This window comes from Chironomus tepperi, unplaced genomic scaffold (genome assembly GCF_022539635.2).
Source record: "Chironomus tepperi strain 1889 unplaced genomic scaffold, CSIRO-AGI_Ctep_v1 contig_244, whole genome shotgun sequence".
Classification (NCBI taxonomy): domain Eukaryota; kingdom Metazoa; phylum Arthropoda; class Insecta; order Diptera; family Chironomidae; genus Chironomus; species Chironomus tepperi.
This window is the reverse complement of record NW_027226366.1, coordinates 2,854,606-2,873,910: the sequence shown is the minus strand read 5'-3', so window position 1 is coordinate 2,873,910 and position 19,305 is coordinate 2,854,606. Positions and strand designations below refer to the sequence as shown.

The 19,305-nt window shown below is 33.2% G+C and overlaps 2 protein-coding genes across 8 annotated transcripts in view; one reads left to right on the top strand and one right to left on the bottom strand.

The window, feature by feature from the left end:
* The window catches only part of LOC139091361 (protein prickle-like), a 112,884-nt gene extending 102,039 nt beyond the window's left edge, over nucleotides 1-10,845 (top strand). For all 4 annotated transcript variants that reach the window (XM_070641406.1, XM_070641403.1, XM_070641405.1 and 1 more), the window contains 3 exons: nucleotides 4,952-5,155; nucleotides 8,864-10,121; nucleotides 10,182-10,845. In XM_070641406.1, the coding sequence (XP_070497507.1) occupies nucleotides 4,952-5,155; nucleotides 8,864-10,121; nucleotides 10,182-10,702 (1,983 nt within the window). In that variant the 3' untranslated portion in view covers nucleotides 10,703-10,845. The remainder of the gene's footprint in view (nucleotides 1-4,951; nucleotides 5,156-8,863; nucleotides 10,122-10,181) is intronic.
* Nucleotides 10,846-11,958: 1,113 nt separating this feature from the next.
* LOC139091376 (protein prickle-like) overlaps nucleotides 11,959-19,305 on the bottom strand; it is a 45,411-nt gene continuing 38,064 nt past the window's right edge. For all 4 annotated transcript variants that reach the window (XM_070641426.1, XM_070641425.1, XM_070641428.1 and 1 more), the window contains 3 exons: nucleotides 15,549-15,752; nucleotides 14,211-15,432; nucleotides 11,959-14,137 (listed from right to left, as the gene is read on the bottom strand). In XM_070641426.1, the coding sequence (XP_070497527.1) occupies nucleotides 13,614-14,137; nucleotides 14,211-15,432; nucleotides 15,549-15,752 (1,950 nt within the window). In that variant the 3' untranslated portion in view covers nucleotides 11,959-13,613. The remainder of the gene's footprint in view (nucleotides 14,138-14,210; nucleotides 15,433-15,548; nucleotides 15,753-19,305) is intronic.

The window sequence follows — 19,305 nt, the reverse complement described above, 5'->3', positions numbered from 1 at the left end:
TTGTTTTGTGGGAATTTTTAAAGAAGAGAAAGTTAAAGCTTGATTTGAATTTTAAAAGAGAAATTCTAATAAATTTTGAAATTTCAAATATTTATAGACCGTTAAAAATTCAAATATTTTTTGACCGTTAAAAATTCAAATATAAAAATTGACTGATAATTGAATTTAAATCTTCAAGCCACGGAAACTCATTAGACTCCAACCTACTTAATAGTAATTCCACAATAAACTTAATAAATTTGCAAAACATTTACATCCATATTTAATATCGCGAATGAATACAAAATTAAAATCACTTACCATTTCCTCCATTGATACTAATTTTCTTGATTAGTTGGAAATACGCTATTAAAACACAGTCAAGTTCCTACTTGCCTGTCACTCGTTTTTGCATAATAAAATTATCCAAACAGCTTCCTTGTATGTGTATCAATACTAAACCACCATATGTATGCACAATGAACAGCATTTAAAAATTATTGAAAGAATTCATGCCAATGCAGACGTAAAAAACCAGATTTAAATTCAGCCGTGAGGTAAAGCGATGTGTTTAATGCATTTTCATATGAAATTAACCATAATAATAGAACTGAGGCTACGCACTACAATGTTGTCGTAATTAGACCTTTTCTTTCAGATTTCTGAATGCAAAAATGCAGTTTTTACACTTCTGTTGGAGTGAGATAGGTCGACAAAAGCATTCTTGCGTAATAATTAGACTTCATTAGCATGAAATTATTTCGTTTCCTTTGTGACTAGTTGAGCAAATCGATGGGTAAATTTTGTAGCTCTACAAATGTGAATGGAAGGCATTAAAAGAGTTTATGCCGAGGGAAAATTGAAGTTTTATGTACTAGTGACTGTTACAATTTAAAGAATTCTTTTTTTCGTTTAATTTTAATGGCTAAATGTAAAGATACAAATAAGCCTCCTTTGACTTTTATGTTTGCATTGAATTTAACGAGAGTTGGAATGCTTTGGGTTTAAATGGATTAAAGTTGGGGGATGTTGCGCATTTATTTGAGCGGAAATATTTGAATTTTGGATAGAATTCTTCAATAAATTTGGTTATGTTCATGTTTTGAACAATATTTTAACATTCAGGCAAAAATAATATTACAACGACTTATTGAATTTTAAATTATTGAATATGAAAAATTTTCTCACTTCAAAAAGTTTTTTGCAATTTAAAACATCAAAACCACTTAAAATCATCAACTATTTGATAATCTATCGTAGAAAAAAGTGGCACCGAACCATTCCATTATCTCAAACACTTCAGAACAGCTAATTCTCAAAGCAACATCCAAAACATATAATCAAAAACCAAAGTGTAGACAAAAGCTACAATTTTTTCATCAAATTCCGTCAACACAAACAGCTCAGCTCACACACGTATGCGAACAAAATAGTTATCTTGAGCTTAAAAATTATGTTGCTATTGAAAAATATTTCCTTGTGTACTCATACATACAATTACCGTATAACAGCATGCTTCTTTGTGATTCTTGTATCATTTTGCTCTAAATATATACATTGAGCAACGAAACAATATTTCTATTTCTTTTTTAAATAAAAAGAACCAAATGATTGATGATTGTTGTGATGCATTAAAACATGATAAATACAATTGAGTAAGGGAGTTAGCGTTGGCGATAGCAAAAAACCGCCGCTCTAATAATGAGCATATAGTGTAAGAAGCATATACGTTTGAAACTGTAAATTATTTATTTATTTTTTCCTTCTCATGTTGTTTCTTAATGTGACTAAGACTAAGTAGAGGTCTCGGTCGATAAGACATTCCATATGATGATATGATTTTGATAAAATGTCGCAGTTAATTGAAATAACGGACATACGATATTAGATGTAATATAATGTTGGATGCGTGTTATGTTTAATCAATAAAATTGCCTTTTAATTAAGCTCACCATTGTGCTGTGCATTAGTGCTATTCATTTGTTTATTATTATACATGCATGCAGCTAAGGGAATACGTGAGGATTAAAAATTTATATTTTTTAAAAACATTGTAAACTTTAACGTGTCCGACATCTTAATGATCTTTACATTAGCTTAGTCTTGTACGATCCATAGACATAATCTCCTAGAGACTATCCATAAATGAATTCATTCAATTTCTACTGGAGAAAAAAAAGAAAGTGATGGTGATTAATGGAATCAAAACAAGCTAAACAAAAATTGTATCCAATACAGTTACGTAAAGTGTCTTGTGGATGGAAAGTCTATTAGCTGCTGAGACAATCCACTTTAAAATTACAACATTTAAGATGCGGCAGTAAATGAAATTTTTATGTCTCTTACGAACATTTAAGGCTCGTCCAATGTAGGATGCAATTAAAAATCACTTCTTTCCTGATCTGTTTCTTAAGTTGGATGTAAATGACTTACATTGTCACAAGCTACTTACTGCAATTTCTCGATGCTGAATATTTATCAGTAGTAGGTTTGATGGTTAATTGACAGATTAACTAGGAAATTAATATAAATTATAAAAAATTACTCTATTAGTGAGAGTAACAGGAATTTTTAATTTTGATCGAATGACTCAATTAAAGTGAAGGTAATAGACTATTAATGCTGTTTAGACATCGTGAGATTGAGTTATCTGATAAAGTGAATTGATTGCACTTTCTATGTGAGAAGATCAATAGACTTTGATGCTGTTGTGTCATGAAGATATAAATTATGAAATGAAAATCCATTGATAAGACACTTTGTTGGTTTATATTGCAATTTTTTATGCAGAAGAGACTGTCAAGTTTGTTACCGACCGCTGTGAGTGAAGTGGGTAAAGCTTATGTCTAATAATTGAATGAGGTGGGTGGGTTCAAGTCCCGCTAAAGTTGGAATTTGATTTATTGTGCATTTGAGTATTTAGAACGCCTAGTTTGTAGTTGTCTTGAGATTGCTGATTTTATTGAGGATATGACTATGATATTAAGCTTCTCGATCCACATTCTTCCTCATTTGAGCTACCCTGGCAGGCAAAGAAAATGCTGTAAACTGAAAAACGCATCTTTACCTTGTTAGATGCAATTTAGTTCCAATTCCTCTACTCTCCATCCGAGAGTTCTATAGCAACCAAGAACGACTTCATTTTAAATTGAAAAATTCCCCTCAATAAATTAGTTCCAACAACTCATCCAATTCGCACACCTTTAAAATACCCCCATCTATAAATTTTAATCGACATGCATAAAAATTGCTCATCTTGGCATTTCATAATCATAAAACATCGACATTAACAGATTAAAATCATACAAAAATTGCGTAAATGAAGAAGTGCACACGCTTGCAGCCACGCAGTAAAGAGAAATGTGAATGGAAACGACTCGCTTCCAACTTTAACAAGGAACTTGTTTTCTTGTTATTGAAAAAAGGTATCTTTTTTTTTATTTCATCTGTCCGAAGATTGAGTCAAAAGCTATTAAAAAATATTTCTTACTGCCTTTACTTGTTAAGTCTTTTTTTTAGAGACTGTAAAAACAGAATGGACAGCAGAATAGTTTTGTAACACAAAAGCTCGTTACAGCTCTGCTTCACGCAATGAAGTAATTAACTGAATCAGCGGGAAATTTGATTTATTATGCAAACATGCTTTAGCCGTTAGAATGAATATTAGAGCAATAGATATAGATGATATACTTTCAAGACTCATGTGAACTTTTTGGGAATTTTAAAATTTTTGGAAAAAAAAGACTTATTCATCATAGCTTGAAATGGAATTAACTTAATCTCTTCCTACTGTTGTCCAATGTTGTTTTAATTAAATTCATTAATTTTTCTAGAAAAAAAATCTTTTTTTGACGCGTCATCGCTTATAAGTAGATGTATCTATATTTAGGTTGGTTTGTTTCTGGTATTCTTCAATTATGGATGTTGTATTATGCAGTGATATTGATGGTTTGGGTTTATTTTGACTTGATGTCTAGTAATGCTCCTCTTGAGGATGGTACAACAGATCATGGATCGCAGTGCCGTTGCTATAAGCAAACCCAACATTATATTCTATTCTAAGGCTCTTCTTGATGGCAAGGAGCGCACTCTTAAGAGTAGACTAAACTGAGCATCGCTAAAAAGCATGCTCAACTATAATTATTAAGTAGATGAAGCTCTAAGCTGGTTATGGTTCATGACTAGTTGATAATTGTTTAGTTTTTGGGACTTTTAATGGACATTAGTCCTTTACCGAGTGTAGGGAACAACTGAGAGTGTAAGTTGACATAATTAGATGATGCATCATGCTTTAATATTTAAGTACTATGAATCACATTGATTTAATGATGTTAAACTAGTCTAGGTCTCTCTACTAAAGTCTGGCACGTCTATAATCAATAAAATGCACCTTGAGTCCACCTAACCAAGGTCCAAGTTCAAGCAAAGCTATGAATCATCCTCAATCTCTACTTTTTCTACTTTATCCATCCATAAATGCTCTGAAAATTGCCATTTCATCACAATGACAATTCAACCAATATACTTTTTTAAACCATATATTGTATTTCTACCATGTCATTCATCTTCATTGGGATATTTACTTGACAAATTTACACAACGATGGATCGCAAAAAAAATTGCATACAAAAGTTTTCAATTAAAATTTTTGTTCTGCCAGCAAAAAAAAAGCTGTCGGTTCTGTTAAGCTGTAGAAAATTGAAAAATCATGACAAAATAGCAAAAATTGGAAAAATCCTGATACAATATATGTGTGTAAGGATCTAAAATATTCATGAAAAAAAGTTTATACACAACATGTCCTTTTTGCTTATCTCAGCAAAAATTTTACACAAAAATCCAATCGAAGATTGAAAATTTCAGATAAATTTTATTTACAATTTGAAATTGGCATTGTCAGGGGATTTTATTTTTGTTAAGCTTGACTTTTTTTTCTATATCCAATGTTTCAATTTTGTTTCTCTCTTTACAGTGCAATGACGTCATGATGTCAGGTGACATAGCAGTTAATGCATCTCGTTTTGGAACAAACGTATGTTGGCATCCGTCATGCTTCACTTGCAGTATTTGCAAGGAACTACTCGTTGATTTAATTTATTTTCATCGTGAAGGACGACTGTATTGTGGACGCCATCATGCTGAAACGTTAAAGCCACGCTGTTCTGCGTGCGATGAAGTGAGTGTTCTTTATTGTTTATGTGTCAACGATAAAAATGACGTAAATTTGTAATGATGATCGTAATGATGAGGATTTCTCCCCTTTGTGTTGCTCTCGGCATAAATATTTTATTTTACGATTTTAATAAAAGTTTTGTCGGAAGCAAAATTTTGCTGATGACAAAGAAAAAAAAAGGGGAAAAATAAATGATTTTTCATCCTCGGTTCCTTGAAGCGGATACAGAAAATAAGGGACAGATTTTATTGAGTTTTGAGTTTTAAACGGTTAAGAAATAGCAGAATTGATAGATTTGTAAATTTGATGAAATAGATTCGCATCAAGTTTTGATGACATGCGATGGAATTTATTTGAGATTAAATTGCGATGAATTTTGTTACTTTTTGAGATAGGGTTAGGAAATTGAATCGTGGAAATTTAATGACTTTTGGATGTTTTTGAGGATTTTATGGGTATTTTGTAGAATGTGAATCGTTTGTTCAGATTCTTTGGATGTTTCAAGCTTAGGTAGAATTGTTACTTCATCAGAAACATCCAGAATAGCACAATTTGGTCAATTGATCAACGCTTCAGCTTTTAAACTTACTATATTATACATCCTTCATTACAAAACCACTTTTTTGCGAATTACTTGAAGCTACTTACCAATCTGAGTAATAAATCACGTTCTTATTACTCCATAGATAGCTCAGAAAGTCTACAATGTTAGATACACTTATCTATGATGAAACTCTTACTGGTTAAGTATAAATAAACAGTTTTGCAATGTTTGTTTACCATAATTAAATACTTTACACAGATATCATTGCATAACAGCTCTACACATTCCATTTTTTAATAATATAAGAATCCAATTAGCACAATTTGTCTTAATTAATTGAAAATAATTAATCTGTCTCTGTATACAAGACCGTAGCCAACAAAACAAGATTGATTTTTCCTCATTAAGTCTTGTACATTTCAGAAATTTCAAGTATTTTAATCTCACAATTCCGTTCGACAAATTAAATCAATTAAGTGGATACAAAAATTCGTAATTTTGTTTGTCAATATCCTGAACTTTATTTATTTGAATGGAATCGACTTGAGTGGCACAAAACTTCATTAGGAACTTTTTCAAAATCTAATTTAAAAATCTATGAAGCTGAAATTTAAAAGTTTTTTCTTATAAAAAAGCTCATTTATTTACATCATCGATACTTATCACGTTTCGATCCTTAAAAAAGTATTTCCATCCTGAATTCCCTTTTTGTTATTAGCTTAATTTAACTTTACTTCTTGTTCCTCTTCAAAAGCATTCAATTTACATTGAGAATGAATGAGATTACTAAAGAGAGATATCAATAATGAAAATGTTGGTACGGAATTGAACGAAGGGTCGATTTCCTTAAACATGGAATATCTTTATAGATGTGACATAGACACCAGATGCTTATCACTTCGATTTTGCCTTTTTTGCAATGATCTTAATGAATACTCATTTTTTTGAAGTGAAATATATTCAGAGTAGCTTGTTTTTTGAGTAAATTTGGGGGATATGAGATACTAGGGGTTGTGCTCGTCATGTATGGAGAATCAGATTTCAATTTTTGAGTTGCATACTTGATGTCTGCTCACAAAACACTCAAAAACTGAAATAAAATCCAGAAATTGAAGGAAGTTGACAGACATACAACGATAATTATACAACATAATCCCCAATATTGCTGTTGTCATACATACTCTCGAAATGTCGAGCAATAATCTTGAAAAAATAAAAATAAAATCATCTACGAATCACGTTGAATTAATGTCAAACGCATCATTTGTTCGGATCATAAAATGACAGCTCACTTATATCGAGATCCATACAACCGAGAGGATATGAGAAGCTAATATATAATATAAAAGTCTATAGTTTGTGTCGTGTCAAGATTAATGTACTTTTTCCATAATATGTTGAATGAGTTTCTGTGTGGCAAAAGCGGCTAATGATACGTCATTTTTCTCTCGTTTTTGTCTTGACTTGCATTGTGCCGCACTTGTAATTGGAAGTAAAAACTTCTTTCATGAAATCTTCAATTAGGTACGAACAACTTCTTCTTCTTTGTCTTCAATAAACTTTTTGGTGTTGCTGAGGACAAAGGCTGTACTTTAATTCATTTTGTCCGTATTCATTCCTTATCATCAATAGTAATTGTAAGGCATTTCAGTTCTGGCTAATTGATTGCTACTTACGTGCAATTTTAACAGAACTTCATTAAGCTTGTATGCTGCATATTTGTTTCCTTTCATTCTCAAGAATGATAATTAACAATTGGAATTGTTTTTTTCACGATAATGAAGATGCAAATGAATGGAAAGTGATTTTTTAATGTGATGAATAATTGAGTATGAAATCAGTTAGGGAGGATTTATGATCAATTTATGGAATTTACGTAAATGCTAATTGAAATTGCAATTTAGTGGAATTATAGTAATGCATTGAATCGTGTTGACTGCCAAGCTATGAAATATTGTTGGGCTGATTTCTCTCGTACTGGTATGTTTTGGTATAGGTGCATTATTTTCCATACTAGACCCTTTACCAGCACCAATGATATCGACCTCTAAACTCAACTCAATTTTTGTTAAAAATCTGAAGTTTTTCCTGTTCAAATCTCTTTGATAGTGAATCTGGACACCCCTAGGCTCCTATATTATGTCCATAAGAGGGCTTTTCAAGGAAATTGACTATTCAAAGCTACAGACTCTTCCATAATTCATCCTTGAGCATTCTACATCCTCAAAATCCAAAGATACTGAACCAATCACCCACTTTGTACGTCCTAGTTATGTATAATGCCAGAAATATCTGAATTTTACAATAGTATATTAAAAATGCGTCTCCAAAAAATTACTTCCACTCAACCTACACATCATAATCATTTCACCAGTTTGTTTTCTCTATTTTATGTGTCAAACAAATGTCGCATGAAAGAAATTTCATAAATCTTTTCATCCTAAACAGTAGGATCCTGATAAAGTTATACGTTTTAAAGCGAAATGGCAAGGAATGAAAATGAGATAAGAAAAGTAAGAAATAAAGGGGAGCAATGTGGGGTACATATTACCGGAGTTGAAATCTGTCAACTACAGCAGGAAAATCGATAAATTCATTGAGAATATAATCCATCTTTTGCCGAATGAACAAGACATTTTAACTCTAGTGTGACAAATAATATCAAATCAATGCTTAAAGACCCAATTCCCCCTCACTTATAGGCCATAAAGATTCTTTCTTCCTCCTTCATGGCAGGGGATGGAAAACAATGTGGAGAGAAAACTTCCATTTAATTTGCAGTAATTTTTCACTTTTCTTTGCCAATTCCTTTTTCCCTTTTTTTCTTGTCGACGTGGTCGGTCCTTCCATGCATGGCACATAGAAAATAAATTTTATACTCTTTTTCTGCATGGGGGGACATTTGTTGAAAGCCCGTATGGAAGTAAAAAGGAAAATTTTCTCTCTGATAGGAAATCTATTGTAGATTTATTTATTGGATTTTGGCATGTATTGTATTGTCATTGGAGAAAACCCACATTAAAATAATTCTCCTCTTTGTATTCCTTTTCTTTTCTTTTTTTGGACATTTAAGCCGACTTTGAAAATCCTTATCGTTAACGACAAGAAAAAAGCATTTAAATCCCATCGATTAACATATCTTTTATTTTTATTCATTCCTCGTTTAGATAATTTTGGCCGATGAATGTACGGAAGCTGAGGGTCGAGCATGGCATATGAAACATTTTGCATGTTTCGATTGTGATAAGCAGTTGGGCGGTCAACGTTATATCATGAGAGAAGGAAAGCCATATTGTCTTGGATGTTTCGATAACATGTTTGCGGAATATTGCGATTATTGTGGTGAAACAATAGGTGTCGATCAGGGTCAAATGAGTCATGATGGTCAGCATTGGCATGCAACAGATCAGTGCTTTTCATGTTCAACATGTAGATGTTCACTGCTGGGAAGACCATTCTTGCCACGTCGTGGATCGATTTATTGCTCAATTGCGTGTAGTAAAGGTGAGCCTCCAACACCAACAGATAGTACAGCTCCATCAATGCACCGTCCACTTAGATCACAACAAGCAATACAACAAAATATTCCTTACAATATGCAACAATCAACCTCAACAAATCGAACTGGTTCTGATAATGAAGAATCAATATTGGCTCCATCAACTCCATCATCACCGCCTAAATTTGCATCACCATCGTCACCAATTCATCAACAAATTAGAAACACGACAGCAAATCAACAACAACCAATGAGATCCCCAAAAATGGGACGACGAGCTTTAAATTGTAATCCAAAGCAATCACCGGTAGCAATACAAAGTTGCAGCAGTCAGACACCGTCTCCATACATGGGAATGAAATTTGAGCAACATCAACAGCAACATTATCAAGTAGTTGACATTCAAGCTATGCAAGACACTGTTATCGCAATTAAGGAACACGATCAATATTCTTTGACATCTCAGAATTCATCGACATGCAATAATAAGGGCCTAGATCGAGTCTTACTCGAAAGAAATATTGAAAAGTTACTCGAACACAATAATTCGCAATTACCAACAAATTCCACATCGTCACCAGTCAATATGCCCGAGAATATAACAAGAAGTCCACAAATTAATCGATTATTGCATCAAGATCGAAGTCGTGAGCCACTCGATTTAACAGATTTAGGTTTAAGTTTAGATAATTTATCGCCAAAATGCAATACAACAAGTACAAATAAAACAAGAAATGAACAAAATGCTGATTCATCAATAGATAAGACAGTCACGTCATCATTGCCGGAACTCAATTCAAAAGACATAAAGCATCATGTCGAGAAGAAAGAAAAGGAAGTACCGAAAGAAAAGGAAATTGGTACATTTGAGAGATTAAAGCCGAAGGCTATGAAAAGTAAAGATCCAGAGCCATCTGAGCCAATATGTGAGTATGGTGGCATCGTAAATCAAGCATATATTCATGACGATTTTCCTCTTCCAACAGCACTACAAACAATTTCCAAGAAAGAGGTGCGATTTGATGGTGAGAAAGAAGCAGCAACAGCAACACACTCACGATCACGAACATACTCAGGACGTTTATCAAGAAGTAGCGGTCGAAGACGTAAAGGAAGTCGACAACGGAAGCATGTGTCCGAGAATCCAAGTTCAAAATATAAGCACGAAAGTGGCCATCACAGTCATCATAGTTCTCACCGGAAGGGATCATCAAGAAGTAGTAAATATTCAAATGAGCCATGCACATCAGCGCAAGCAAAAATGCGTGACAATCATTTCCATGATTCAGAGACAAGCAGCTTATGCTCGACATGCTCATCAAGCTCAAGCGACTCAGATGATATTGCCTATAAATTGCCACAGCGAAAGATTTATGGCGGTGTGAGAATTAGTTATGTACCTAATGACGCACTCGCGTGTGCCAAAAAAGAGCAACAAAAGAAACAATCAGCACCTCAAAATACTAGCGGCAATAAAAAGTTTTTAGCATTATTCAATTTTCTTTAGCTCAAGTGAAATTTAGGTATTTTTTTTGTAAATTTTTTAAAAAATTCAGTTTTTTTTGTATTATTTAATGAAGAGATATTTATGACAATAAAGAGAAGTTGATGAGGATATTATTATTTTTAATGAAAAGAAAAATAAAGAAAGCACGAAGAAAAATGTTATATAACTGAAGATGGAAATGACTTTTCAATTGGTTTCTTTCTTCCAGCTATTTAAAAGCACTTCTTTGGAAATTTTACTTTACAGAGTTGGTATCCGAATAGCATGAGTTAATGGATCCAAAATTCAGCATCTTGCCCGAGTCACACTGGTCTGGTATCCTGTCTGGCATAAAGTTAGAGTTATGTTTACCTGGGCCAAGATACCAAAATTTTTGATCAAATAGCTGATCAAATCCCGGTCACGGTATCGAGAAAGCATATTTGTGATATTTGAGTTGATTTAACTGATGAACTTCGTCATCTTAAAGATTTTCGGAACCTGAAAAGTCAGATTTTATGACAAATGATGACAAGTTAAGGATTCAGTAGATTCAAACTGATCTTCATGACATATTAGGTAGCCTAGGTAGCATTTTAGTTAATTTGTATGCTGCTGCATGACAAATGTTCTAAATTGATGGTCATGCATGGCTTTTTTAATGACAAAGCTCTTGATTGAATGTAAAAATCTTGAAAAATTCAAAAATTAGTGTTCGGCTAAGAGCCGCAGGCCTGCATTTAAAACGAGTAGGGCTCCAGTATTCAGCTATACCTCAAACTGCACTTTATGTCAACAAGCCTGCAATTTTGAACTTACCCAAATTAACAAAGCATCATTAAATTATCAGTTACTTTAAGCTTCATTTCATACCCAAATTACCACCTCTGAAATTAAAATGAAGATGTGCATGCTGTAAATTGTTTACCGGAAGCAATAAATTAACTCAACTTTATGCAAGCATATTATTTTTTTGCAGGTGGAAATTGATCTGCTGCTGGTTTTACACACTTCCATTATTCCTAACTGATGAATTGAAATTTTTGCTGTAAACAGTTACTTAATTGTGTCACATCTGCTGCTGTACATGAGATTTAACTACAATAGATTAGATTTGATGTTGCGATTCTACAGCTATAATTCACTGTTGCCGTTGAATCTCGATCATAGCGGATTGGATTAACTGAAAATTGGCTAGATTAAGATGTAAAAATAGCAGAAAAAATGCAGTCATCAGTTGGATTTACTTTGTGTTTTTATAAAATTTATTTCCAGAGATTTTTTTATTGTTTTTCATATAAAAACTTCATTTAAAAATTGTTAAGTACGAGACTTTATACAGATTGATATTTTTGATTTTTTCCTGATTATTGCCCAATTGTGCTTCACATACAAAAGAAGAAAAAAAAAAATCATCACGTCAACATTCTCTCTATCTTCTAATAATATTCTCAGTTTAGAATGCCTCTTTCTAATTATTTATTATTATACAACTTTATTTTCAATTCTGATAGATAAAATAAAAAATTTATGAAAAATTAATGGAAGCATTGTAATGTAATGAGAATTGTACGAAATAGACAGACATGATAGATAGAGAGAAGAAGTAAACAGAAAGGGAAAAGAACATAGTTTACGATATGATAAATGAAATGTGTGCAAATGAGATTTTAGATATGCGTAAGAAACTCTTCATAAATCATCTTTTTTTTTTTACTTCTTCATGTTATTTTAGAGAAGAATTATGATTATGAACAAGTTACGGAGATTAATCACAAAGTTATTAGAGATAAAAAGATAATTATGCGCATTTTTTGGAGAGTATTATGATGGTCACTGAGGAAATAAATTAGAAATGGTTCAGATATGCTTATTTAGTGTCTGGATTGATAGTTAAAAGGTACTTTAGCTTTGTAGGTGTATATATAAAGTTCACTAGAAGTTTACTGAGATGTGCAGATAGAATTGGACCTTACTTCTTAGCAGAGCTCAAAGTCGATTTTGAATAGATGAGTCGACCTATGTCGATTCGACTCCATATTAACTTCGAGTTGGATTCGAGCTCTGCTTCCGATCTTGGAAATTCAAGTTCACGTGCATTGAGTCAAATTTGAACTGATTGTATTCAACCAGTAAGGACTAAGCTTAGAGTTACTCAAACGTTGTTTTGTGGACACATTAGAACAGTGTTTCTCAATCGTTTTCTAAAAGGACACACCTAACATGAAATTAGTAGAGGATTTTATTTGTCTCCATGCATTTAGTGCAATATACTTAAGGGTTTTAGTCACACAAGTGTGTTGCGGAGCTAAGTCACTTAGTGAATATCTCCCAAAACACATGGCAACACACCTAAATTTCATTAACTATAAGTTTTAGTGTACGACGCCCTGTCAAGTTTGAGAAAATTGAAAAAGTCAAGAGAATTTAACTGATTCAAAGGCGCGCAACTGGCCAATTGCCTTTAGATAACTTATTAATTAATTTCATACTCTTGATAAGGTCTCAAATGAAATTAAAGTTCCCTAGTAATTTGGTATGAGCAGAGCTCGAAGTCGACACGAAATTTGTAAGAAATCGAGTTGACTTAAGTCGACTTTTTCATACCAAAAACCTGTCGGTATCTAGCTCTGAGTAAAAGTATCTAATCAACAGCCAAAGTGACTCCACAAATCCTATTCCTATTTAATACTCTTCAAAACATGCGCAAGAATTTCATAAAAAAAATAAAAGTGAGAAACTTCATAAAACGAAAGAACAATTTAGTGTTTTGTACGATCAATGAATTCTTCATCTTGTTCACATTTTGGCATTGTTTCGTTGGGTTCTTGTCTAACTTACTTTTAATACATTTTGCGTTTTTTTGTTTCGCAAACTAGAAATTAAAATTTAATTTCTTTACATCATTTACAAGATTCTTTATGGCCTTTTCTCATGATATTGTGCAGTTTTTATCGCGATCGCTATTTGATTGATCACTTTTAGTTTGTTGTTCCTTTCGGGCAAATACTAAGGCATCATTTGGCACGTAATTTACTCGAACGCCACCGTAAACATGTCGTTGTGGAAGCTCATAAGCGAAATCATCGGAATCGCTTGAACTGGACGAGCACGTTGAGCAAATGCTTCGCGTTGTTTCTGTTTCATCGTCATCATCATCATCGTCTTTGTTACGAATTGTAAGCCTCTGTGATTCAATCATATCAGCTCTTCTTCTTGCCTGTGTCGATGTTGATGGTTCATCGATAGTGGATGATGAATGACGACTGCTTCTTGATCGTCGATGTTCTTCTCGATGCCTCGTTTGATCTTTTCGTTGACGATTTCCTTTACGTCTTCGACCACTACTTCGTGATGATGATGATGACGATTTCCCTGAGTAGCTTCGTGATCGAGGTAATGTATCTTGAAAATCGCCTTCAAATCGCACCTCTTTCTTTGATGTTGTTGGTATCACTGTTCATGAATATTTAAAAGAATTTTTTAAATTAATAAATTGCGTGAGAAATGAATAATGAGTTTAATTTACCAACTGGTTGTGGAACTGGTTGTTCTTCACGATTAATTGAAAGTTCTGAAATGTCAGGTGTTGGAAGCTCTTCATTAATTGGTGTGATATCGTCGAGACGACTTATTTCATACATTGGAAGTTCTGGCATTGATGAGGTCATTATTGGATCTTTGTGAATATTTTCTTGTTGAATTCTTGTGGCTTTTGTTTTTGGCGATAAATTATCTAAACTTAAACCTAAATCTGTTAAATCGAGTGGCTCACGACTTCGATCTTGATGCAATAATCGATTAATTTGTGGACTTCTTGTTATATTCTCGGGAATATTGATTGGTGACGATGAGGAATTTGCTTGTAATTGCGAGTCATTTCGTTCAAGTAACTTTTCAATATTTCTTTCGAGTAAGACTCGATCTAGGCCCTTATTGCATGTCGATGAATTCTGAGATGTCAAAGAATATTGATCGTGTTCATTAATTGTGATAACAGTGTCTTGCATAGCTTGAATGTCAACTACATGATATTGTTGCTGTTGATGTTGTTCAAACTTCATTCCCATGTATGGAGACGGTGTCTGACTGCTACTACTATTTACTGCTACCGGTGATTGCTTTGGATTACAATTTAAAGCTCGTCGTCCCATTTTTGGGGATCTCATTGGTTGTTGTTGATTTGCTGTCGTGTTTCTAATTTGTTGATGAATTGGTGACGATGGTGATGCAAATTTAGGAGGTGATGATGGAGTTGATGGAGCCAATATTGATTCTTCATTATCAGAACCAGTTCGATTTGTTGAGGTTGATTGTTGCATATTGTAAGGAATATTTTGTTGTATTGCTTGTTGTGATCTAAGTGGACGGTGCATTGATGGAGCTGTACTATCTGTTGGTGTTGGAGGCTCACCTTTACTACACGCAATTGAGCAATAAATCGATCCACGACGTGGCAAGAATGGTCTTCCCAGCAGTGAACATCTACATGTTGAACATGAAAAGCACTGATCTGTTGCATGCCAATGCTGACCATCATGACTCATTTGACCCTGATCGACACCTATTGTTTCACCACAATAATCGCAATATTCCGCAAACATGTTATCGAAACATCCAAGACAATATGGCTTTCCCTCTCTCATGATATAACGTTGACCGCCCAACTGCTTATCACAATCGAAACATGCAAAATGTTTCATATGCCATGCTCGACCCTCAGCTTCCGTACATTCATCGGCCAAAATAATCTGTTTGAATTAAGGAAAAAAGAAAGAGTTAAAGTGATGAGCAGCATAAGAATACCCTCTTCAAACCGAGAGACTTATTATGATTGACATATCTAAAAAATGAACAATGAACTCACTTCATCACATGCTGAGCATCGTGGCTTCAAAGTTTCAGCATGATGGCGTCCACAATACAGGCGTCCTTCACGATGAAAATAAATTAAATCAACGAGTAATTCCTTGCATATACAGCACATAAAACATGACGGATGCCAACAAACATTAGGTCCAAAGCGAGCTGCATATACTGCAATATCACCTGTCATCATCACTTCACCGCACTGTTGATGAATAAATAAATTAAGTTAACAAAAGAATTTGATATTATGCTGGGAGATTCACAACCATCAAGTCAAGCTTCATAAAATTGCATTATCGATTTGGTTATGCTTGCCTGCCATTTACAATTATGCCAGTTTTAAAAATTGATATCATTATATCCAGTGAGGTGGGTGAGGTTTTAAGCCTAAAAGCATTTTAATTAAAAACTTTTTTTCCTTCCTTTCCATTTTAATTCCGGCAGTAGCTTTGGTGTGGGACATAATGAAAATTTCTCCCCTAACTAGAAAGTTCTTATCTCTCATTTTCATGACTTTCCATTCTGATTACTAACAATCGACTCGTCTCTCTCTTTATACTTCATCCATCCCCTCAAGGGACAATAATATCATTAATCGTGACCAAAAAGAAAGTTCCTTTTTTTGTTCTGTATTAGAATGAAAATAACAAATTGCTTGAAGTGGACGAACGCATTTGCATTTTCATTTCACTACCGCTATGGATATAAAAGCAAAAAAAAAATGTCGACAGCAGCTTACTGTTTAGAATGAACAGCGAATGGTAATTAAAAATTCGAGACAATTAGTTTTTATGCCTTCATTTCACTTTATTTTTATTGTCTTTAACTTGATTTTAGGCGTATTTTTTGTAGTAGTTGCTTCAAGACGTTTTGACTGTCTATTTTATCTTTTTGTTGGATAGTTTCTGTGTGGGTTGATAAGTTTATTACGGTAGTTGCATAGTTGGAGTATTTTAATAATTTTTATGATAGAATTGTGGGTAATAAAATATGATTAAATCATCATTTGATAGCTTATTGGCTATAAAGGTGTATTTATGGGAGGTATGGGGATTATTTATTGGATAATTGATGGATTTGGAATTTGTTTTTGAATTTTTATGTGGTTTGGGAGTCTAAAAATAGAGTTGGAATGATGGGGGAGTTAATAGATTATGTAATTGGTGAAATGGAAGGTGCAAGGGTAGTAGTTGGATCTATTTCGGTCGCAATATAAGATTTTGATGAGTTTTTGGGTACTATGTCGAATCAGCTAATTAGGAAGCTGTTTTTCTTAATGAAATACACTTAAAAACAAAGCAGACCATTCTGGACATGATTTATACAAGTTAGAATTCAAAGTCTACTTGAATTTGGCATGTAAACTTCGGTTAAAGTCAATTCATCCCGATATTAGCCGACTTAGAGCAAATGTTCGAATTCTCTCGCATTTTTTAGGTTGCAAAATGAAATAAGAAACTTTTCTGATAATTTATTGCATTACAGACCGTCAAATTGTGACCAAAAGCCTTAAATGCGCTCCAAAACCATCTCAACTCCCCAAAATCTCTTCACATCTCAGCCAAACAGAAACCAATGTACATAAAAACATAAAACAAAAAGACGTAAAGCACTTTTTCATTACTGAAGAATGTGACGGGTAATTAGTTACGATTCTTATAATTTTTCCATCTCCTATTGTGCACATTTTGTGCTGAATCAAATAAATGAAAAATTAAAATATTTCCCAGGACATTGGAAAAGTTTATAAATTTTCCGTTCTGATTCCTTTTAATAAAAAGTGAAATATTCTACAAAACGGAATGAAAAAAGGGGAGGCTGGTCTACATACTTAAAGTTTCCAAGGGTAAAGAAATTAAATTGTTAAAACAATAAAAAGAGAATCTTATAAGGATCATAAATTACACAATTGTGCCTCTCGTTCTGTTTTTTGGTCGTATCCACAATTGTTTCATTTTACATAATATTTATCACAGAAACAAGTCAGTGAAGTAGATTGGTCTCACAATGGCAATGAAATGTAATTTAATTTCAAATTATACTCTCGAGTTGCTCCCTTTCGTGTGTACGCATTTTGGGCTTCCTTCTTTGATTTATTTTCAGTCGTCTGTAAATTATGTGAGTAAAGTTTCGAGTTTTTTAGGAAGTAATTGTGCCCGAAATTTCCTGTCCAGCAGAAAAGAAAATAAAAATCTTTCAACCAAATAAACCACCAGAAATCCATTGTCGGTTGTTGTTAAATTGCTTTGTTTATAGTTTTCTCTGCTTCTATACAGTTTGTACATTATGCATGCTTGAGCATTACAAAATAGAGTTATTAAATCACCAAACTAATGTTTTGTCAACATGCATATGGATGGTGATGATACTTGAATGTGGCAATTTATGTACAGCACTTTACCATATCCGTTAATTTTCGTTCTTTTTAAGCTACATTAAATAGCCACACAACACTATGGCTGAGCTAATTGCCATTTGTTATTGACGGATGAGTGTAATTGATGTAGTTTTGATGATATTCTTCTAGATCTGGTTATTTCACACAGAATAGATTCTTTGCACTTTTCCAGAGTTCTGAGGTGATTTTAAGTATGATTGAGACGTGATTTAGAAATTTATAATGAAGCAATTTGGATGATGTGATGTTGTGGTTGAGGAAGTTTTTGAAATTGAATTTTTTTTTGGGTGTAATTTTGTTATTGTTGACAATGCTTAATGGGATTTATAATAGTGTCCATGAAGTTTTATGTGATTTAAATGTATCATGTAAGGAATACGGTGTAAAATGGACTAAAGTTTGGTCTCCCTAGTCTACTTGGCTTTTCTTTGCTGCCGAAATTGAATTTGGCTTTATTTACCGCCGGCCTAGGGCTTGACTTTAGTCCGTTTATACACCATGTGTTTTCCGGGTATGTACTTAGACTTAGATTAAGTGTTCTGACCTAAAATCAGTGCTAAGTGCACCCACTGGACTTCTACTATATTCAATTGATGTCCTACAGGCAGATCACACCATCTGATTTTCAAATAACGGACCAAAATAGACCATAAACTAATATTCTAGCCAGGGCAAGCAAGATTAGCTATATCAGACCCAAATCTCCCAAATGTCCCCCCTAAGCTACACTTCTAGTCATTACTCATTATATTCATACCTAAAATTCATTATCTCTTCATAGAAATTTACTTTAAATATTGAGTAAACAATGCTCAAAATCCCCCATTCACTTTGTGAAATTAGCACTCGAAGCTTTTGTACAGACATAATTAAAAAAAATTGTTTAGAGGCAAACAACAAATTTTCCTCACAAATTCTAAAGAAAAAATTGAATTCAACGCATATTCCCGTTATAATTCTAAATAAACATTAATCATGTGCTTAATTCGACACATTTCATTGAGACGAGAAGAATAATTAATAATTTTTTTCCCTCTCTATTCATGTGCAGCACATGTAAATTGCTACACATAAATGTGAAAAGTGTTGAACATTGAGTCATGCGTTTTCAGCATCTAATGGTAAGCTACGAGTCAGAGGTTAATTCTTCATTGATATAATCTCTTTTAATTTAAAATACGTTAAAATAATGGAGAGAAAATATGTGTTTGTGTATGCATGTAATGATTTATAATAATTCAAAAATTTATGTGAAAGTTTCATTGATTGTCGACTTCTTTTTAAAGCTGAAAATCCACAAAATTTATAGCTTTTTATGGAATTCATTCGACCTTTCACAAATGGCTTTTGTCTCTCG